Here is a 16,759-nt window from a genome sequence, read left to right as displayed (position 1 = left end):
AAGTGGAACAAGGAAGACGGATGTTTGGAACTTCGCTAATTTGTCAGTGACCTGATCGACCTCTTTGCCAAATCAGGTGACAGTTTTCAAATACTGGAAGGACATCGTCCCACTTTTGTGGCTCGCAAAGGACTCCCCACGTGAGAGCTGGCCTATGTGTCACCCGCGTGTCTTCCTGCCTTAGACCTGAACGATTCGGTCCGCCAGGCCCTGCTCGAACTTGCCGGTCTCCACAGGGTAGGGACACCCACCCCCCCCCCCCGAATCTGACATCACTGAGGGCGGGGCTGGGCACAGGTGTGTGGGGACAGATGTGCAGTGTCCCACCTTCATGTGGCATCCGCACCACACAGATGCCACGGACACAAGTAACCCCACACACCTAGACGATAGCACTGTGTACAAAAACAGGTGTTTGGAGCGTTTGCTCATTTTCTGATAGGACTCATTGTAAGTGTATATAATTATTAATAAAAGCAGTTTAGCAACTGGCTAGCGAAACTCCTGAAAACTCTCACAGTTGCCTCTTCTGAGCCAGCGGGAGCCTGTTGTGCACACCATGGGGAGGCCTGGTGTCGTAAGCACCTGCCTGGACTGGCACCCTGCGGCCTCGGGTGAAGTCCGAGCTCCTGCACTGTGGCCCCCCGGGGTGCTCCCCGGCTGACCTTCACCTTCCCTCCCACTATTTCTGACTCTGGCACTGACACCCGGCCCCCTTGCCACTCCAGAGCCCCTTGCCACTCCAGAGGAACCACACTTGACCACCACGCTTTTGTCTACACTGGCCGCCTCTCCTCCTGACCACTTCTCTTCTTGAATACTTAGCTCAGTGTGGCCCAGCCCTGGTGGGTGCGGGGCGCTGCGGAGCCCTGCCAGGGACTCCGTGGGCCCTGACCGCAGGCTGTCCCCTCCCCACACCTGAGAGCTGCTGCACCGAAGCCCGCCTCCCCAGCGCATGCCCCTCCCCGAGGCCTGAAGTCAGCACGAGGGGGGCTTTCCTCACCCCAAAGGGGCTACATGTCCTTGCTCCCATTCTGATCTGGGTCACATCCTTTGGGGACTGACACAGCTGAGCAAGTTCATTCTCTCCTCTTGCCCAGGGTGTGGGGTCAAGCTCACCCCTCTGTACTCTGGATGGGGGAAGTGAGGGGCCAGGCACCCCAGGGCAGAGAGGCAAGTACCCAGACAGGCGGGAGACGGTGGTGGAGAATGTTTATTGTATAAAAGAAGAAAGGGCTGCCCCATCCTGGGGCGCATGAACCGGACCCATCCCCCCAACCTCCCCCACCAGGAAGCCCATCCTGGGGCTGCCCTGGACCTGCCCCTGCAGCCCAAGGGAGACCCTGCTCCCTTCCAGCCTCCCGTGGGGGCCAGGTAAAGCTGGAGCTGTACCCCAGAAGGACAAGACAGAGCAGACAGGACTCCACGGCCCCAGCCCTGTCCCCATGCTTCTTCCCCCTCCCCACCCACACCACTCCCCCACAGCAGACTCAGGGACACCAAACATCTCGACACGACAGCAAGCACGGGCCCGGGCGGGGTCGCTCCTCCAGAAGCTGGCTCTAGAAGACCGTGCACTTCTTCCCGGGCTTTTTCACAGGGGGTGGGCAGAGCACAGCCCGGATGGCCTCGTCAAACACGGTCTTCAGGCCCCGCTGAGTGAGGGCTGAGCACTCCAGGTACTTGACAGAGCCTGAGGGCAGCGAGGGAGGGGACAGTGATGAGGGGACAGCCAGAGTAGGGGACGCTGAGGATGGGACTCAGCGAGGGGGAGGACAGCAAGGGAGGTGGCAGCAGGGCGGGGGGTTGGGGGTGTGTGCAAGTAAGGGGTGAGCACAGGTGGGGGCCCACAGGGGGCAGCACTGTGCCCTCCAGAGCAGGCCTCCTGTCCCTTTCCCGCCGGCATCCCAAGGCCCTGCAGGGCCCACTCACCGATCTCCCGGGCCATGGCCAGGCCCTGGGGGTAGGTGATGGGCGCCAGCTTCTTGTCCCGCAGCCGTTCAATGGTGTCCTTGTCGTCACGGAGGTCCAGCTTGGTGCCCACCAGGAGGATGGGCGTGTGGGGGCAGTGGTGTCGCACCTCGGGGTACCACTGCGGGGATGGAGGCTCTGACCCCTACCCCTTGAGGGCTTCTCCCCCAGCCATGCCCGCAGCAGGCCGTGGCTCCCAAGAGTCCCTTCCTCTTGGTCCCCGCATCTACCCTCAGCCCTTCCTGGAGCGGTCACTGGGATTAGTGGGAAAGTCACCCAGAACAAAACGCCTACCCGGAAGTTTCAAGGGCCTAGCGGCCCTGCCTTCTCTGAGAGCTTCACCCCCCACCCCTACCTCACCGCAGCCCCTCATCACTGTCCCGGGTCACCTTCAGACCCCGTGCCAAGACCTCGCCTGCCTCCGAAGGACAAGCTGCCTAAGGTCTTCAGGCAAGAGCCCCCACCCTGCCGGGGCAAATCCTCTGAACAACCCCTCTCCCGCAGACAAGCCCTCCCTGCGACACTGCCCTACCTTGGCTCGAACATTCTCAAAGGACGCCGGGCTCACGAGAGAGAAGCAGATCAGAAAGACGTCCTTGGGAGAAAAGGTGAGGGGGCCCTGGTGGGAGTGGTCAAGGACCTCCAAATGGCAACCCCCCCACATATCCCCAGGAGGACCCCACCCAAGCACCCAGTTCCCGGGGCGGCCCTGTCGTCACCTACAGTTTGGGGATAGGACAGTGGCCTCAGCCGGTCGTAGTCCTCCTGCCCGGCGGTGTCCCACAGCCCCAGGTTGACCGGCTTCCCGTCCACCATCACGTTCGCAGAGTAGTTGTCGAAACTGCCAGGCAGAGCGGGAAGGGTCGGCCCAGGCCCGCACAGAACGCGAGGTGTGGCAGCGCCCCGGCCCCACCCGAGCAGCCCAGACTGGGGCCTCCCGCGCCTGACCTCGAAGCCCGGGGGGGGGGGGGGGGGGGGGGGGGGGGGGGGGGAAGGGCCATGACACCGAGACCGCGCCCGAGGCCCTAACGGGCCAGCTCCTGACCCGCCCGCCCGGAGCGCTCACACGGTGGGGATGTACTCTCCCGGGAAGGCGTTGGTCGTGTAGCTGATCAGCAAGCAGGTCTTCCCCACGGCGCTGTGGACAGAGGGCGAGCCCACGTTGCTCCCAGGCCAGGCTTCAGCCCTCCGCCCAGCAAGGGCAGCCCCTCCCGTGCAGCCACAGGCGAACACAGGGGTCCCGGCCCGGCAGACCCGCAGCTGCCCAGAGCTGGAGGAGGACCAGCGCGGGCCGGCCTCCCCAGGGCAGGGCTGGGGCTGGGGCTGGGGCTGGGGCTGGGGCTGGGGGTGGGGCGAGCCGTCTCCGAGATTCCGGCACCCGGGCGGGTGGGCCCGGCGGAGGGCGCAGCCCAGGTGGGAGGCCCGGCCCCACCCACCCGGCGGCCAGGCGGCGGCAGGGCAGCATCAGGTGGGCCCGGGCCGGAGGCCCGCGGCCCGGCGGCCGGCGGGGACCCCGCCCCGGCGCGCCCTCCCACTCCGGCCCGACCCCGGGGCGCGCGCGGGAGGGGCGTCGGGGCGTGAGGGCCGCCCCGCCCGGTCCCCCGCACCCCCAACGCTCCCGCGCCCCGGAGCCTTGCGCCCAGCCCCGGCAGGGTCCCCGGGGCCGCCCCCGCCCGGCCCCGCGGCCCCCGCGCGGCGCACTCACCCGTCGCCGACCACCACGCACTTGATGGCCTGCATGGGCGCGGGCCGGGCGGGCGCGGCCGCGAGCCGAGCTGCGGAGAAATGCCCGGCGCCGCAGCGGCCGCGGACCCGAGCCGAGCGCGGAGCCGAGCGGCCGGAGACAGCCGAGCGCCGCCGAGCGCCGGGCGCGGAGACAGCCGAGCGCGGCCGGCGGGGGGCGCGGGGGGCGCGGGCCCGCCCCGAGCCCGGCACTCGCCCGGTCCCGGAGAACTCCGGTGAGGGGTGGGGACACGGCGATCCCCAGCCAGTCCCCGGAGCCCCTGGGACCCATGCCACGGGCCGGGGGCCAGCGCAGGCAGGCGATGCCCCCCAACCAGGCCGTGTGTGGGGCCGTCTGTGTGCCTGTGGCTTCTTCCAGGAAGCGCCTGCCCAGGGCCCGCGGACAGAGGGGCTGAGATGCACTCGCCCCGCGACCAGGAGACAGCTGGTGCTGGCAGTCACCGGTCCCCCCCACCCCGCCCCCGCAGCCCCAGCGGTGTGCTACAGTAGCCCCACGTCCCCACAGGGCAACAGCCATGCCCAAGAGGGTCTCCTGGGTGGCTGGGAGCACAGACACATGTGGGGAAAGGCACCGGCCCAAAATGTATCACAAAGTGTAAAAGTTCTGTATTTCAAAAGAACCAGGGCTCCTGGTTACATTGGGAAAGGAGCGTTTGTGGGCACACCGGAAAAGGTGATTGTGAGGGGTAGGGGGTGCAGGTCTTCTGGATTTTCTTCCCCTGTGGCTGCTTCTTCTGAAACACATCTCAGGCATGTTCCCTGGGACCCACCCGAAGGGCTGGGGTTGGGGCCCACGGTGTGTCCGCTGGGGACGTCTTGGCTGACTAGCCCCGTGCCTGCCTAGCAGGGCACCCCAGCGCTGGGCAGCAGTGGCCCCGCTCGCTGGTCCGGCTTGGCACCGATTTTCCAAGTCCCCAGCTGTAGACCCTGCCTTAAGCTGCCAGCCCGATGGGCTGTCCCTTGAGAGGAAGGGATGGGCAGGGATGCGGCACAGATGTCTGGGAGATGCTGCCTTCCTGCCACTCTAGGAGTCCCCCTGCTTCCCTTCACTTCTGGGGACTCATGGCCCTCAGGGGAGACCCCTGTACATAAGCCAGGACGGCATTTTGCAGGAAGCTGGCCCTCTGGGCCTCCTCCTCCCGGATCCGGGCGATCTCAGCCTCCTTGAGCCGAAGCTTCTCCCGGAGAGAGGCGTTCTCACTCTCCCTGTCCAGCAGCGCCTCCCGGTGGTCACCTGTGATCACTGCAGGGGAAGAACCTCAGGGAGGACGGCAGCGGGGGAGAGGGCCTGGGGGGCCCTGGCCGGGGTCCCACAGAGGCAGACCCCATCCAGCGCCCCTGGGAGCGGAGACCCAGGCCAGGCTCAGCTCTGCAGCCCGGCCGGCTGTCGTCGGGTGGCCCACTGAGGACGGGTTGGGCTGCGAGGGCACCGGGGCTGGGGGGCTGAGCTCACCTTTCAGCTGGCGCTCCAGCGCCGCCACCTTCTCTCTCAGAGCCTCCTGGGCCGTCAGTTCGGCCTGCAGGCGGCCGTTCTGCTCCTGCAGCTCCACCGCACCCTGGTCACCTCTGCCACCTTTTCTTGGTCCTTGTTGCTCAGTTCCTGCCAGACGTGGGGGGTGAGCGTGTGTGGCGGGGGGAGAGGACGGGGGGGGGGGCCCTCAAAGTCCGAGTTACCTGCTGCAGCTCCTGTAGGCGCCGCCTCAGGCCCTCCACCTGCAGGCCCAGCTGGCCGGCCTGCGCCTGCGCCTCGGCCACCGTCTGCCTCTGCTGCAGGCAGGCGCTCTGGGCCTCGTCCCGCGCCTGAGCCAGCAGCCGCAGCTTCTCCTCCAGGTGAGCCAGGCGCTGCTGCTGTGGGCACCCAGGGGGGCTGCTGAGCCCAGGGGCGAGGGGCCGAGGCCCGCCAGCCGCTTCCCGCCCTGGCCCCGGGCCTCCCTGTGGAGTAGCCGCCTCGGCCCCAGGGGAACTTTTCCTTGCGGCGCGAAAAGTGCTCGTGACTGAAGTCACTCTGTGTGTGTGTTCCGAGCAGGCTTGACCTGACCCGGCCCACAGAGTACCCTTCCTGCTCCCCCTCCCCACCCCCAGGCTGACCACTCTGCCCTCTGGGTCCCGGCTTTGGCCATGCAATCACAGGCTGCACGGGGGCAGACCGCTTCCCCCATCCCAGGGTGGCACGACGGTGGCTCTTGGTGGGGGAGGGGGTGGGATGTGTCCTGCACCTGTCCTGTTCTGACTCTTCCCTGCCCCCGTACCTCTGGAGCTCCTGTCCCCCCACCTTCCCCTACAGAACCAAAGGACGGCCCAGGTCTGGCCGGGGCACCTCAGCCCCTCGGGCCTCGCTCCCCGGTGGGCACTGTAAGCTGTGGAATCCAGGCGTGTCTGGCCACGGGCTTACCTCCTCCAGACGGACTTGGTTCTTGGCCTTGATGAGCTCCTCCTCAGCCTGGCCACGCTCACTGAGAGCCGCCGCCTTCACTCGGCTCAGCTCCTGCCCCACAGACAGCGACCCACGTGGCCTATTCTCCTGCCCCTAGCCAGGGACCCCTGTGGCCCCACCCGACCACTGGGCCGGGGGCGCCCCGCATCAGCCTCCTGAGAGTGTCCCAGGAGTTGCCACGGCCAAGAGGTCCCACGTCCCACCGTAGGAAAGTCCCTCTGGCCTCACGGAAATACCAGTCCTGAATGCGGGGGGAGGCGGGCCTGAAGAGGTTCTGACTGACAGAAGGGGTGCCCCAGAGAAAGGCAGAGTCTAGCACCCAACTGGCATGTGCTCACCTCCTCTAGGGACAGCCGTGAGGCCTCCAGCCTCTGTACCCTCTCCTGCATGGCCCTCTCACTCTCTTCCGAGCGGCGAGTCAGATGCTCTACCTGCCCAGGCACAGGGTGGGGGCAGGGCTGGGAGACCAATCCCCCGGGCGGACATCCCCTGACCCCCTGCCGTAGAAGGCTTCCCTTCCCACCCCAGGAGGCAGGCAAATCTTGGGGACACTGCTCCTCCCGAGAATGGGCTGCCCCACGCGGCTTTGCAGGAAGGGTGGAGGGCACAGTCCAGTGCCACACAGGGTGGCACAGGGCACACGGCAGCCTGTGCCGGGGTCCTTCCTACAGCCTGGTCGGGAGTCCCTGGGTGTTATATCTGCCAGGGCTGGGAAAGAACTGCCAGGCACCCCCAAGGTAGTCAAGGGGAGCACTGCCAGGGGTGTGCTTCGGGGACACCAGGCCACCCTGAGGCTTCCGCAGGCCCCGGGCAGACAGCGGGGACAGCAGGAGACCTGATGGGGTCACTGACAAGCACCTCCTTGGCACGCAGCCGCTCCAAGTCCTCCAAGTTCTGCCGGGACCTCTTCTTCTCTAGTTCCAGATGCTCTGCAAGCCCAGGCGGGGAGAGCATGGGTGGGACTCGCTGGGGGCACCTCGTTCCCGGCGCTCCCCACCCACCCACCCACCCACCCCTCTCCGGGCCCCTCGGCTGTGGGCCCGCATGCGCCCACCCTCAGCCTGGATGGCCCTGGTCTTCAGCTCGGCCGCCGTGTTGGTCAGCTCCTGCCTGGCCAGGAACAGCTGCTCTTGCTGAGATCCCACCTTCCGCTCCAACTCGTCCACCTGGGAAGCAGCACCGTGGGTGGGAAGCTTGGGTCCCGGCCCCGGGGCCCGCCCGTTTCCTCAGGGGGCCCGGCCCCTCACCCCCACACCTGGTTTCGCAGGAGGAGGGTCTTCTCGTTGGCAGCAGATAAGTCTCTGAGGAGCTTGGACTCCCTCTCCGCAGCTTCCTGCGGGGGAGGCAGGGCAAGGGCGCCCCCGTCACCCCTGCCCGGCACCGCCTGCCCGCCCTGCGCCCAGCCCTCCCTGCTCACCTGCTGCTCTAGCCTGTGTTCTTTTGCCTGCCTCTGCGCCAAGCTTCGCTGCTCCTGCTCCGCGGTAGCCAAGAGCTCCCCCAGGCCTTGGGCCTTTTGCTCTGACAGGGCCAGGGCGGCCTCGGCCATCTGCAGCCTGTTCGGAGGGAGACGCCAGCCCCGCCCCTGCCTCACCTCGGGCCTCGCAAAGGCCTTGCTGCTCTCACTCCTGCTGGCCACTGTTCACCTCAGCTAGAGCTGACGTCCTCCAAGAAGCCTTCCAGGATTACCAGCCCAGCCGTTTCCCACCTCCACTTTGCACACCGAGGACTCGGGTTCTTGTCTGTCCCACCCTTTTCTGCCCGTGGGCACGTCACTAAAGCGCTTTGAAGCCACCCTCCAACCACACTCGTGCCCCCCACCCCTGCTTACTTGGCCTTGAGGGCATTGATGATGGAATGTCTCTCATTCAGGGCTTCCTGCAGTTGCCCCACGCGTATAGCCGACGCCCTACGAACAGAAGGAAGGTCCAAGAAGCCCAAACCTCAGAGCCCCCCCGGGCACCCTGGGCTCTGGCGGCAGCTGCTCTTCCTGATGCTTCCACCACGCTCCAGGTGCTGGGCCGGGAAGTTCTCGGTGCCGCCCCTCGTCCTGCAGCCAGCTTCCCCCGGGGAGCACGCCACCCCCTCGTCGGTGGTCGGTGGGCAGGTGCCGAGGATCCAAGTCTCGGGCACCCCAGGTGAGCTGCGGTCCCGGGGCTGCGCTCACCTGCCGCTCCTGGCCATCTCCTTCCGCTGCTTCTCAATCGTCTCCATCAAGTCTAGAAACTGGGGACAGAGCCAGCCAGAGCCGTGTCAGGACCTCGAGCCTGCCCGCTCCCTTTGGTCAAGCAGGAAGGAGAGCAGACGCCCGCCGAAGCAGCAGAACAGGAAAGCACTGGCCTCATCCAAAGGGAGGCTGGGACTCCTGCACAGGGGAAGCCTGCCCGCCCGCCCACCTGACAGAGGTGAGGCCAAGAGGCTGCCTCTCGGGCCTAAGTGTTGGCCGCCCCGGGGGAGCGCTGGTGTCCGCGAGAAGGAAAGACGGCCATGGCATGGGGACCAAGGGGAGCTCTGTCCATGCAGCTGGGGGGAGGCTCTGCGGAACTCACCTGCTTGGATTTCTCTTCCTGGAGGTGCTGCACCTCCTTGCTGAGCACATGGGTGCGGGCCTGGTTCTCTCGGAAGGTGGTCTGCCGGTCCCGGTTGTGGTCCATGGCTTGCTCTATTGGAAAGAGCCAAGTTATCCACCAGGTGGGGGGGGGGGGGGGGTGGGGGGTGGGGAGGAGGCTGCTCAGCCCAGGAGCAGCCACCAGCCAGCCTGGCCCCGCACCCAGAAGCCAGTCATCTGGGAATCAACACTGTGTGAGGCAGCCTTACCCCACAAATCAGAGAGACCTCCCCGCAATGCACCGGAGGCAGAGGCGTGGGTAACAGTGGGGCCAGGAGCCCGGGAGGCACCCAGTGCAAGGGGCATGCACGTGGGGAGACTGCCCAGCTCCCACAGATGGACGCTCTCCTAGGCACTTGGGCTCCACCCCAGAGGTCAGAACCCACAGCGTGACTCCCCAGAATCGAATACCACACTCATCTCCTGTGTTCCAGAAAGATTCCGGCAAGATTTGGAGAGGAGCCAGCCCAAAGTGGCACTGAGGGTAATGATAAGGGCTGAGGGACCAGGAGAAGTTGGGGACAACACGGGCCGGGTGGGCCTAGCAGGAGGTGGTGGCCCCACCCGGGATTCCAGCCCAAGTTCAGGCCCTTGGGTGGCCGGTGCTGCTGGCAGGACAAGTAACCATGGGGAGTGGCAGACTGTCCAACCGGGCCCGGGGTTGAGTTGTTGGGGTCACTGATGGGAGGGGGCCACACGGGCTGGGTGGCTGCGCTTATACACAGCTTACACGTGTAGCCACGAACTCTGGGGTGACGGGGCCGATGCCAAGAAGCCCCTTCCCATCTGTGGCCGGGCCACCAAGGCAGTGGTATGGCCATCGGGGCAAGACCCCACGCCCCAGGTGACCCCGTGCCTCACAGGCCTAAGGAGCGAGTGCACGTCCCGAGGCAGGCTTGGAGCAGCACAAGCAGCAGGCTCTCCGCGGGCTCACTGCCACTGTCTCCTTCCCTTGAACCTTCTCCCTCTACTTCCGTTTCTGATTTAGGCTAATCTCACGATGCTTCTACGCGTCCCTGTCCCAAGCCCCGAGCTGCCCCTCCCTCAGTGGCTGGGCCCGTCCAAGGGAATCAGCTTTATCCCCGGCTCCAAACAGGGCGAGCTGTCGGCAGCCCGGAGTGCCCGTACCCACAGCTCTGAGAATGTCGCCGGGGACGTTATTCCCCGCCAGCTCCAACCTCCACAGGGTCTTGTTGCGGGGGAGACAGTTCACCAGGGCCCGGCCCCCCAGGAGGCCGATGTCATTCCAGCGCAGGTCTGGAAGGAAATCCACTGTCACCACACGCGCCTGGAGACGGCTGGCCCAGCCTGGGATGCTTTCTCTGGGGGAAGGGCGCTCCCTGTGGTCGCCAACTGAGCAGGAGCCCAGCAAACCGGGCCCCTCCCCGCAGCACCTTTCCACCCACTTGCTTCCAGAACAGGACAGAAGCAGCAGGAGGGCCGAGGGAGCAGCAGGCGACGGCCCCAGACCTCAGACCTCCGGGAGAAGGCCAGTGCAGAGAGGCCTCACCCAGCTGCTGGAGGCTGGCGTTGCGCGTCAAGGCCAGGGCCAGCTCCTCTGCGCCCTTGTGGCTGATCTGGTTGTTGCGGAGATCCAGCTGCCGCAGGGCCCCGTTGCCCGCCAGGGCCCTGCAGAAGGTGGCGAAGGCGTCTTCCCACGCACCCATGTTGTTCCACTCCAGAGTGAGACTGCGGGAGAGGCGGACGTGAGGCGTGTGGCCCCAAGGAGCACCCTGCTGCCACAGGGTCTGGAGGGGCTCGAGGGGAGGTGCAGGCTTCGGGGTCTCTAGCAGAAAAGCTGCAGCCACGTGAGTAACTTAAACTTGTCAGCTCCCTACCAACGGATACGAAATGCAAACAACGGGCCAGGAGGGCTCAAGAGAACTCTCTCAGGCCTCAGAACGTGCCCTCTGGGGCCGACCCGAGGACCACATCTCACCTCTGAATGGACTTGTTCTGTCGGAGGAGTTGTCCCAGAGCCTCGGCCCCTGCAGCTCGAAGGTTATTGCCCTAGGGCAGGAAAAGGCAGCCTGGTAATTCCCCATCGTCACATGCTGGGCTCCAAATGCCATGTCCATACCCCACAGGGCCCTGGTCAGACAGTGGATGAGGCCAGGTGGCTGGCTGTGGGCGGAAGGTGCTTTCCTTGACCAGAGTGGGCCTCCTGGAGCGGTTTGTTGAACGAACATTCTGGAACTCACATTCCTAACCTTAAATCACACCACCCCCCAATCAAGACCACCAGAAGACGGTAGGGAGCCCTGTGTGCCGAGAGTACTTACAGATACTGTATCCGGCCACCATCCACATTTTCAGGTTGCTAGGACACTCAAATCTCCACACACACACACACACACACACACACACACACACACACACACACACCGCTCCCCTCCGGGTCTCAAGTCCCACGCCCGAGTGCAGACTTGCTCACCTTTAGATCCAGAAACCGCACAACAGTGTTGGCACACAGCCCCTGGAGCAGCAGTGTGGCCCCTGTAAGGCGGCAGGACGGTCACTCTGTGCCCCTGAGCTCCTCCCCGTGGGCTCCAGCTTGGGACAGCTCAGCTTCCCAGACATAAGGGAGAAACGACTGTCCCGGTGGCCCCCACTGGTCAGGATTCACGCCCGAATTGAGTTGCCCTGCTTGCTGTGTCAGGTCTGAGACATCTGTAACCTCTGCTAGGCACAGAGCCAGCCTCCTGACCTCATGCTCACCAGCACCCTGGGATTCTCCTAAGGGGAACCTAGGATTTCTCTGTTGCAAAGAGAAACTGCCCTCTGCTGCCAGGTTTCAATTGGCAGCAGCTGTCAGGGGCACTGCCGCTTGCTTCAACTGCCTGCAGCACAGAGTAGAAACCTCACAAAGATGAAGTGTGACGGTCGGGACGGAAGACCTCTGAGCCAGAGGCTGCCAAGGAACGCGGACCCCGCGCAGCAAACCGCGAGAAACAAAGCAAGTCCAGGCTGCCCTGAGGCAAAGGGCTTGACCCCAACCCCAACCTTGCAAGGGCTGCCCTGGCCCCTGCCGGCCCTCGGGTGCCCACCTTCCTCGCTCAGCATGCAGTCGCTCAGGATGAGCTCGGTCAGCAGTGCCTCCTTCTGCAGCAGCTCGCCCAAGGCCCTGCAGGTGTCCACGGTCAGGCTCTGAGTGGCCAGGTCCAGCCGACCCCGTGGCAGCCCCTGCAGTTGCTGCAGGACAGTTTCCTGGGGCTCGGCCCCACTCTCCTTGCACAGCCGGCTGTAGGAGTGCCGGAACTCTTCCATGGCACACTCCTGGGGACAGGCCTCACCATGAGCCGGCTGGGGCTGGGAAGCAGAGGGAAGGCGACTGCTTGCTCCTGCTACCCGGCTCTTCTCCCTGAGGACAAGAGGGCAGGGCCTGTCCCCTGGGGGCCTACGGTGCCGGACCGCTCAGTGCGGAGCACAGGCACTCCTAAGTTCTCAGGAGCCGAGGAAAGAGGAACAAAGTGAGTTGGTTCTACAGGAGGGAGACCCCATGAGGGCAGGGCCGGGGAGTGAGCCGGGGGCCGCTCCAGGCGGCGGGGGTGAGGACCCCTCGTCGACGGCACCTCCCGCGGCGAGGCCGGTCCGCGAGCCCCAGGCCCCAGCCCTCGCGCTCCGGACCGTCCCCGTGCAGACGCGAGTCCGCGCGGCCGCCGCGAACCTCAGTATCCAGGAAGAGCAAGGCGCGCCGGGAACGGCGAGCGCAAACTGCAACTCCCAGGAGGCTTAGCGGAGGAGGAGGAGCGATCTTCGCGGACCAATAGGGACGAAGGGGTGGGCACGCGCTTCTGGCCCAGGGGGCGGGGATGCGGAGGGCGCGCTCCGGACTGATTGGCTGGAGGGGCGGAGGCGGGACTTCGGAGGGTGCGCCGGGGACAGACTGGCCTGGGCCTCCCAGGACCCTGTAGGGCGCGTGTCCCGGCGGCTGTCATGGAAGGAACTAGCGGCGGCTTCCGGAAAGTGAGCGCACCGGCGGAGCAGGGGGCGGGGACCGGGCGGGGGACCCCAGGGTGGCTCACGTGCGGGCCCCGAGCCGCCCCCGCTACGCCCGCTGGTGCTTTGTGGGGCAGGCCCGTTCCCAGAACCCGACCGCGACCCCTGCCCCGCGCGCCCTTGGCTCTCCGCGGGTGGGGTCCTGCAGCCGAGTAGCCTAGGGTGGAGTAGGCAGCCTGGTTGGCGGCCAGAGGGAGAGGGTCTGCGGAAACCAGGCAGAGGCGTGTGCCCCCAACCCTCGCCGCCCGCCGAGCCACGGGAGCTCCGGGAGCCGGCTACCACCTTGCGTAGTGGTTGCGCCGGGCTCGCAGGTAGTCCCGCGGCCTGCATCCTCTAAAGCTTCCCTTTGGTCTGCTCCCTATCAAGAGTCCTGGGCTTTGTGTCTCACCCGAGTCAAGCTGAAACTTATTTTATTTTTTTATTTACTTATACTTGTTTTTGAGAGAGAGAGAGAGAGAGAGAGAGAGAGAGAGAGAGAGACAGAGCATGAGCAGGGGAGGGGCAGAGAGAGAAGGAAACACAGAATCCGAAGCGGGCTCCAGGATCTGAGCTGTCAGCACAGAGCCCCCCACCCGGGGCTTGCACTGAGGTTCTGCGAGATCATGACCTGAGCTGAAGTTGGCCCCCCAGGTGCCCCAAGCTGAAACCATTTCTGTTTGTGTTCCATCCGGGGTGTGCGTGTGGCTCTGCAGTCAGTGTCGTTGGGTCAGCCTCGGTTACAGGCCCTTGACACAGATGAGTCCGTTTAGGAATTGGGTACTGGGACCCTCCTCACCTTCTGGTGGAGAAACTGAGGCAGAACTAGGGTTACACTCAGGCCATTCCACTCAGGGCCTCACCCTTTGCCCTGGTAAGGGCGGTTCTGGGTAGCTGGGTGGGTACGGAGGCCCCGCTGGCTCCCGCCCCCTGCCCGCTATGAGTGGTTTCTGAGCCCCTGATAGCAGAAGGGAGGTCTGCCAGTCCCGGGGGGTGGGAGTCACTCCCTTGCACAGACACACGGATCCTCTGTGGCTCACCTTCTGCTTCAGCCCCCTCTTCTTCGTCACCCGGGATTGTGGTTCAGCCCTGGCCACCCCAGGAGGGGTTGTGACCTAATAGGGAAAGTCACTGAGGCTGGAATGACTTGGCAGAGTGGTGGTCATGAGAGTGCTCCCCCGCAATTATAACTGGAGAGCTGGGGGTACGATCATTACCCTTGAGCAGGGCTGTCCCAGGTGAGGGCCAGAGGGCACCATAGTGCCTATAGGCTGTCCTGCCCACCGCGAGTTTGAGTTACTTGTTTAGGGAACCACCGTGTTCAGCTGGTGCCGACCCCTTCAGTGGTCTGGACAGCGCCGTTCCCCCCACCCCCCCGGGTGCAGCAGCCTTGCTGATGTAGGTCTTCCTGGGGTCCCCCGGGGCAGGTGGGGCAGCAGGGCCTTCTGGGCCTTTCCTGGTACCTTCTTGGTTAAGCAGCAAGAAGGACCAGCAGGTGGCGCTAAGCTCTCACAGTCACTGCTGGAGGGACCCTGTGGCAAGTTCTTACCCTCTGAGCCTGGGCCCCACGGCATCCTCTCCCTGTCCTGCCCTCTGCTCTGCCCTCAGGCTCTGCCGAGCGGCACTGGGTGGAGCAGCGCCACCTCCTGTGGCTAAAGTCAAGGGCTGGCCAGCCCCCAACTCACCTTCCCTACATGACACCCCATTTCTGGCTGCCCCTCCTCCTACCTCCCCCAGCTCTGCAGAGAGGTGCCATCCTTCGGGGGGCTCAAGTCCCCTGCCTTGAGGAGTCTCAGCTTGGACCCGCCCTCGCCCCACCTTCCAGTCTGGAGGCCCTGCAGACACTCCCAGGCTCCGCTCCCCTCCTCCCCTGTCCACCCTGACCGCCTATTGATGGAGCAACCCGGCCCCTGCACAGCTGTGTGGCTCACGGCACCCGTGCCCGTACAGGAAGATTCCTCTGTGCACTGCAGGCCCTGCACGCGGTAGACCCCAGGGAGGGACCCCAGGGAGGGACCCCAGATGGAGCTGACCTGGCACCGAGAGCAGGGTCTGGAACAAGCTAGGCAGTGTTGGTGGTGCGGACACTCCTGCCAAGGGGCCCCTCAAGGAGAGTGCCTCGGGCCCAGGGGTGGGAGCACAGGACTGTCCTGGAGCCCAGGGAGCAGCGGGTTGGCACCTGGGCCGCTCCCACCTGTCCACCGCGTGTCTGATTCTCCCCTGGAGGCCTCTCCCCACCCAGTCTCCCAGCTTTCGAAAGGCCCTGGACAGAGGGTCTTTCCAGCAGCTGGAACTGAATGCCTAAGGGGTCTGCCGCAGGCAGGGCACCGTGCTGGGCCACTGACCCACCATTGATGCCTTTCTGTCCCCCGTCCCCCCCCCCCAGGAGCTGGTGGGCAAGCTGCTGCAGCTGCATTTTAAGGATGACAAGACCAAAGGTTCGTGGGCACTGGCTGGCAGGCGGGGCCAGACTCAGGGACCGCCAGGCACAGGGCCAGCGCCTTGGGGAGGCCAGGGTGGGGGTGGGGGTGCAGGGTGGGACCATGGCCCCTGACGGGGGTGGCCAGAGGGGCACGGATCCTGTGACTCACTCCCCTCCACCTTGCAGTCAGCGGGGATGCATTGCGGCTCATGGCGGAGCTGCTGAAGATCTTCGTTGTGGGTGAGCCAAGGGGCCCCGGCAGCGTCCTCCGGTGTCCCCCAGGCCGGTCCCGACCATTCACTGCTCCCCTCATGTTTCTCAGCTGGGAAACCACACACACACACTTCTTTCCCATTTTCCCACCAGCCCCTAAGTTCTGTGTTCCTGGAAAGCCCCATGTTTCTGAGCTGCCAGCCGCGCACAGGGTTGGGGGGAGGTGCACCCCGTCCTCCACCCCCGCACACTTTCCTCCTGTGTCACGGCAGAAGCAGCCATCCGCAGCGTCCGGCAGGCCCAGGCGGAGGACCTGGCTCTCGTGGACGTGGACCAGCTGGAAAAGGTGTTGCCTCAGCTGGTAGGTGGCCCCCAGTGGGGTCTGCGCCCTGCCCTCCCGGGAGCAGGAGCGGGGCTGGCACCTGTGGGTTCTGAGTGCTCCTCTCCCCCCCACAGCTCCTGGACTTCTAGGGGCTTCTACCCCCACTGCGGCCTGATGTCCAAGTCAAGGCTAAAGCCCCGTGCCCACGTTTCGGTGGCCTCTGGCTACAGACAAGCAGCTCCTGATACCCAAGATTCTCCGCCGGCCCCAAGGGCTGAGCTGGGTCCTGGCAGACACCCCACCCCTCCTGGTGTCTCCTCTGCCTCGCTGCTGACCGCCTGGACACAGCAGATGGGGTGGGGAAGGTCGCTGAGGGGACGGGGAGGCAGGCGTCTTCCCCTCACACCCACGGGTGTCAGGGAAGCACCCGGTCCTCCGAATGCAGGTGCCAGGAAGCAGAGGGGTGCCGCTGGAGCAGGTGGCCTGTGCGCCTTCTCCGAGTGAGCGGAGGTGCGCATGGTCCTGACACCCCGACATCAAAGCTGCTGTGTAACCTTTTAACCATTTGATATTCCCCTCAGAAGGTGCTTCCCTGAGCCATAAATTTGCTCTCACAAGGCAACATCAATAAATCAAAGCCGCCTCTCGGGCACGCCTCCCTGATGCATTAATCACCCAAAGTCAAGTTGCTTCAAAGCCTGCTGGGCCGCCCCTCTCCGTGCTGGTAGGAAGGCAGCCCAGCCCTGAGAAAGGAGGACACCAAACCGCGCCTGTGAGCGCCCTGCCGCGGGCCACAGCGAGGGGCAGTGAAATCCGAGCCCTCACGCATGTGGCCGCTTGCCGGACGGTGCTCCCGCCACGGGGTGCGTGGCTGTGGGGCTGCCACGGCCCAGCAATGTTGCCGTGGACAGGGTCTGCTGGCAGGAGGGACCTGGAGCTAGGTCAGGGCGGCTCCGTGGCCTCGGGCCGTGCCCCACCGGAGACCGAGCTGCATGGAACCTGTCCAGAGCCCGTCTGGGTGGTGTGGCTGCCCCCGGGCGCTGGGGGGCCTGGCCACCCCACGGCACCCACCTC

General features: G+C 65.4%; 3 protein-coding genes across 5 annotated transcripts; 1 reads left to right on the top strand and 2 right to left on the bottom strand.

The window, feature by feature from the left end:
* Nucleotides 1–1,195: 1,195 nt before the first annotated feature.
* Nucleotides 1,196–4,166, bottom strand: RAC3 (Rac family small GTPase 3). 2 transcript variants are annotated; one of them, XM_047833512.1, is made up of 6 exons: nucleotides 3,677–4,166; nucleotides 3,038–3,109; nucleotides 2,695–2,812; nucleotides 2,504–2,566; nucleotides 1,933–2,092; nucleotides 1,196–1,693 (listed from the first exon to the last, which is right to left on the bottom strand). In XM_047833512.1, the coding sequence occupies exons 1-6, from the start codon at nucleotides 3,709–3,711 to the stop codon at nucleotides 1,563–1,565; spliced, it is 579 nt and encodes a 192-aa protein (XP_047689468.1). In that variant the 5' UTR covers nucleotides 3,712–4,166; the 3' UTR covers nucleotides 1,196–1,562. The 2 variants fall into 2 exon arrangements, with proteins under 2 accessions (XP_047689468.1, XP_047689469.1); XM_047833513.1 differs by having other exon boundaries at nucleotides 1,929–2,092; nucleotides 3,677–3,831.
* Nucleotides 4,167–4,298: 132 nt separating this feature from the next.
* Nucleotides 4,299–12,444, bottom strand: LRRC45 (leucine rich repeat containing 45). The gene is given in 18 exon segments (XM_047833511.1): nucleotides 4,299–4,957; nucleotides 5,168–5,263; nucleotides 5,266–5,314; nucleotides 5,389–5,562; nucleotides 6,107–6,199; nucleotides 6,487–6,579; nucleotides 7,007–7,077; nucleotides 7,203–7,314; nucleotides 7,404–7,481; nucleotides 7,566–7,701; nucleotides 7,977–8,054; nucleotides 8,313–8,371; nucleotides 8,695–8,807; nucleotides 9,882–10,010; nucleotides 10,264–10,442; nucleotides 10,693–10,763; nucleotides 11,188–11,249; nucleotides 11,801–12,444. Coding segments are annotated over 18 exon segments (2,010 nt in total). The 5' UTR covers nucleotides 12,021–12,444; the 3' UTR covers nucleotides 4,299–4,760.
* A 153-nt stretch (nucleotides 12,445–12,597) lies between these two features.
* CENPX (centromere protein X) lies at nucleotides 12,598–15,983 on the top strand. Of its 2 annotated transcripts, none has more exons than XM_047832565.1 (5): nucleotides 12,598–12,719; nucleotides 15,115–15,166; nucleotides 15,337–15,390; nucleotides 15,639–15,724; nucleotides 15,820–15,983. In XM_047832565.1, the coding sequence occupies exons 1-5, from the start codon at nucleotides 12,690–12,692 to the stop codon at nucleotides 15,832–15,834; spliced, it is 237 nt and encodes a 78-aa protein (XP_047688521.1). In that variant the 5' UTR covers nucleotides 12,598–12,689; the 3' UTR covers nucleotides 15,835–15,983. The 2 variants fall into 2 exon arrangements, with proteins under 2 accessions (XP_047688521.1, XP_047688519.1); XM_047832563.1 differs by having other exon boundaries at nucleotides 12,602–12,719; nucleotides 15,636–15,724.
* The last annotated feature ends 776 nt before the right edge of the window (nucleotides 15,984–16,759 follow it).

The sequence above is a fragment of the Prionailurus viverrinus genome, chromosome E1 (assembly GCF_022837055.1).
Source record: "Prionailurus viverrinus isolate Anna chromosome E1, UM_Priviv_1.0, whole genome shotgun sequence".
NCBI lineage: Eukaryota > Metazoa > Chordata > Mammalia > Carnivora > Felidae > Prionailurus > Prionailurus viverrinus.
Note: the sequence above shows the minus strand (reverse complement) of the source record. Positions and strands in the feature narration are given on the sequence as shown.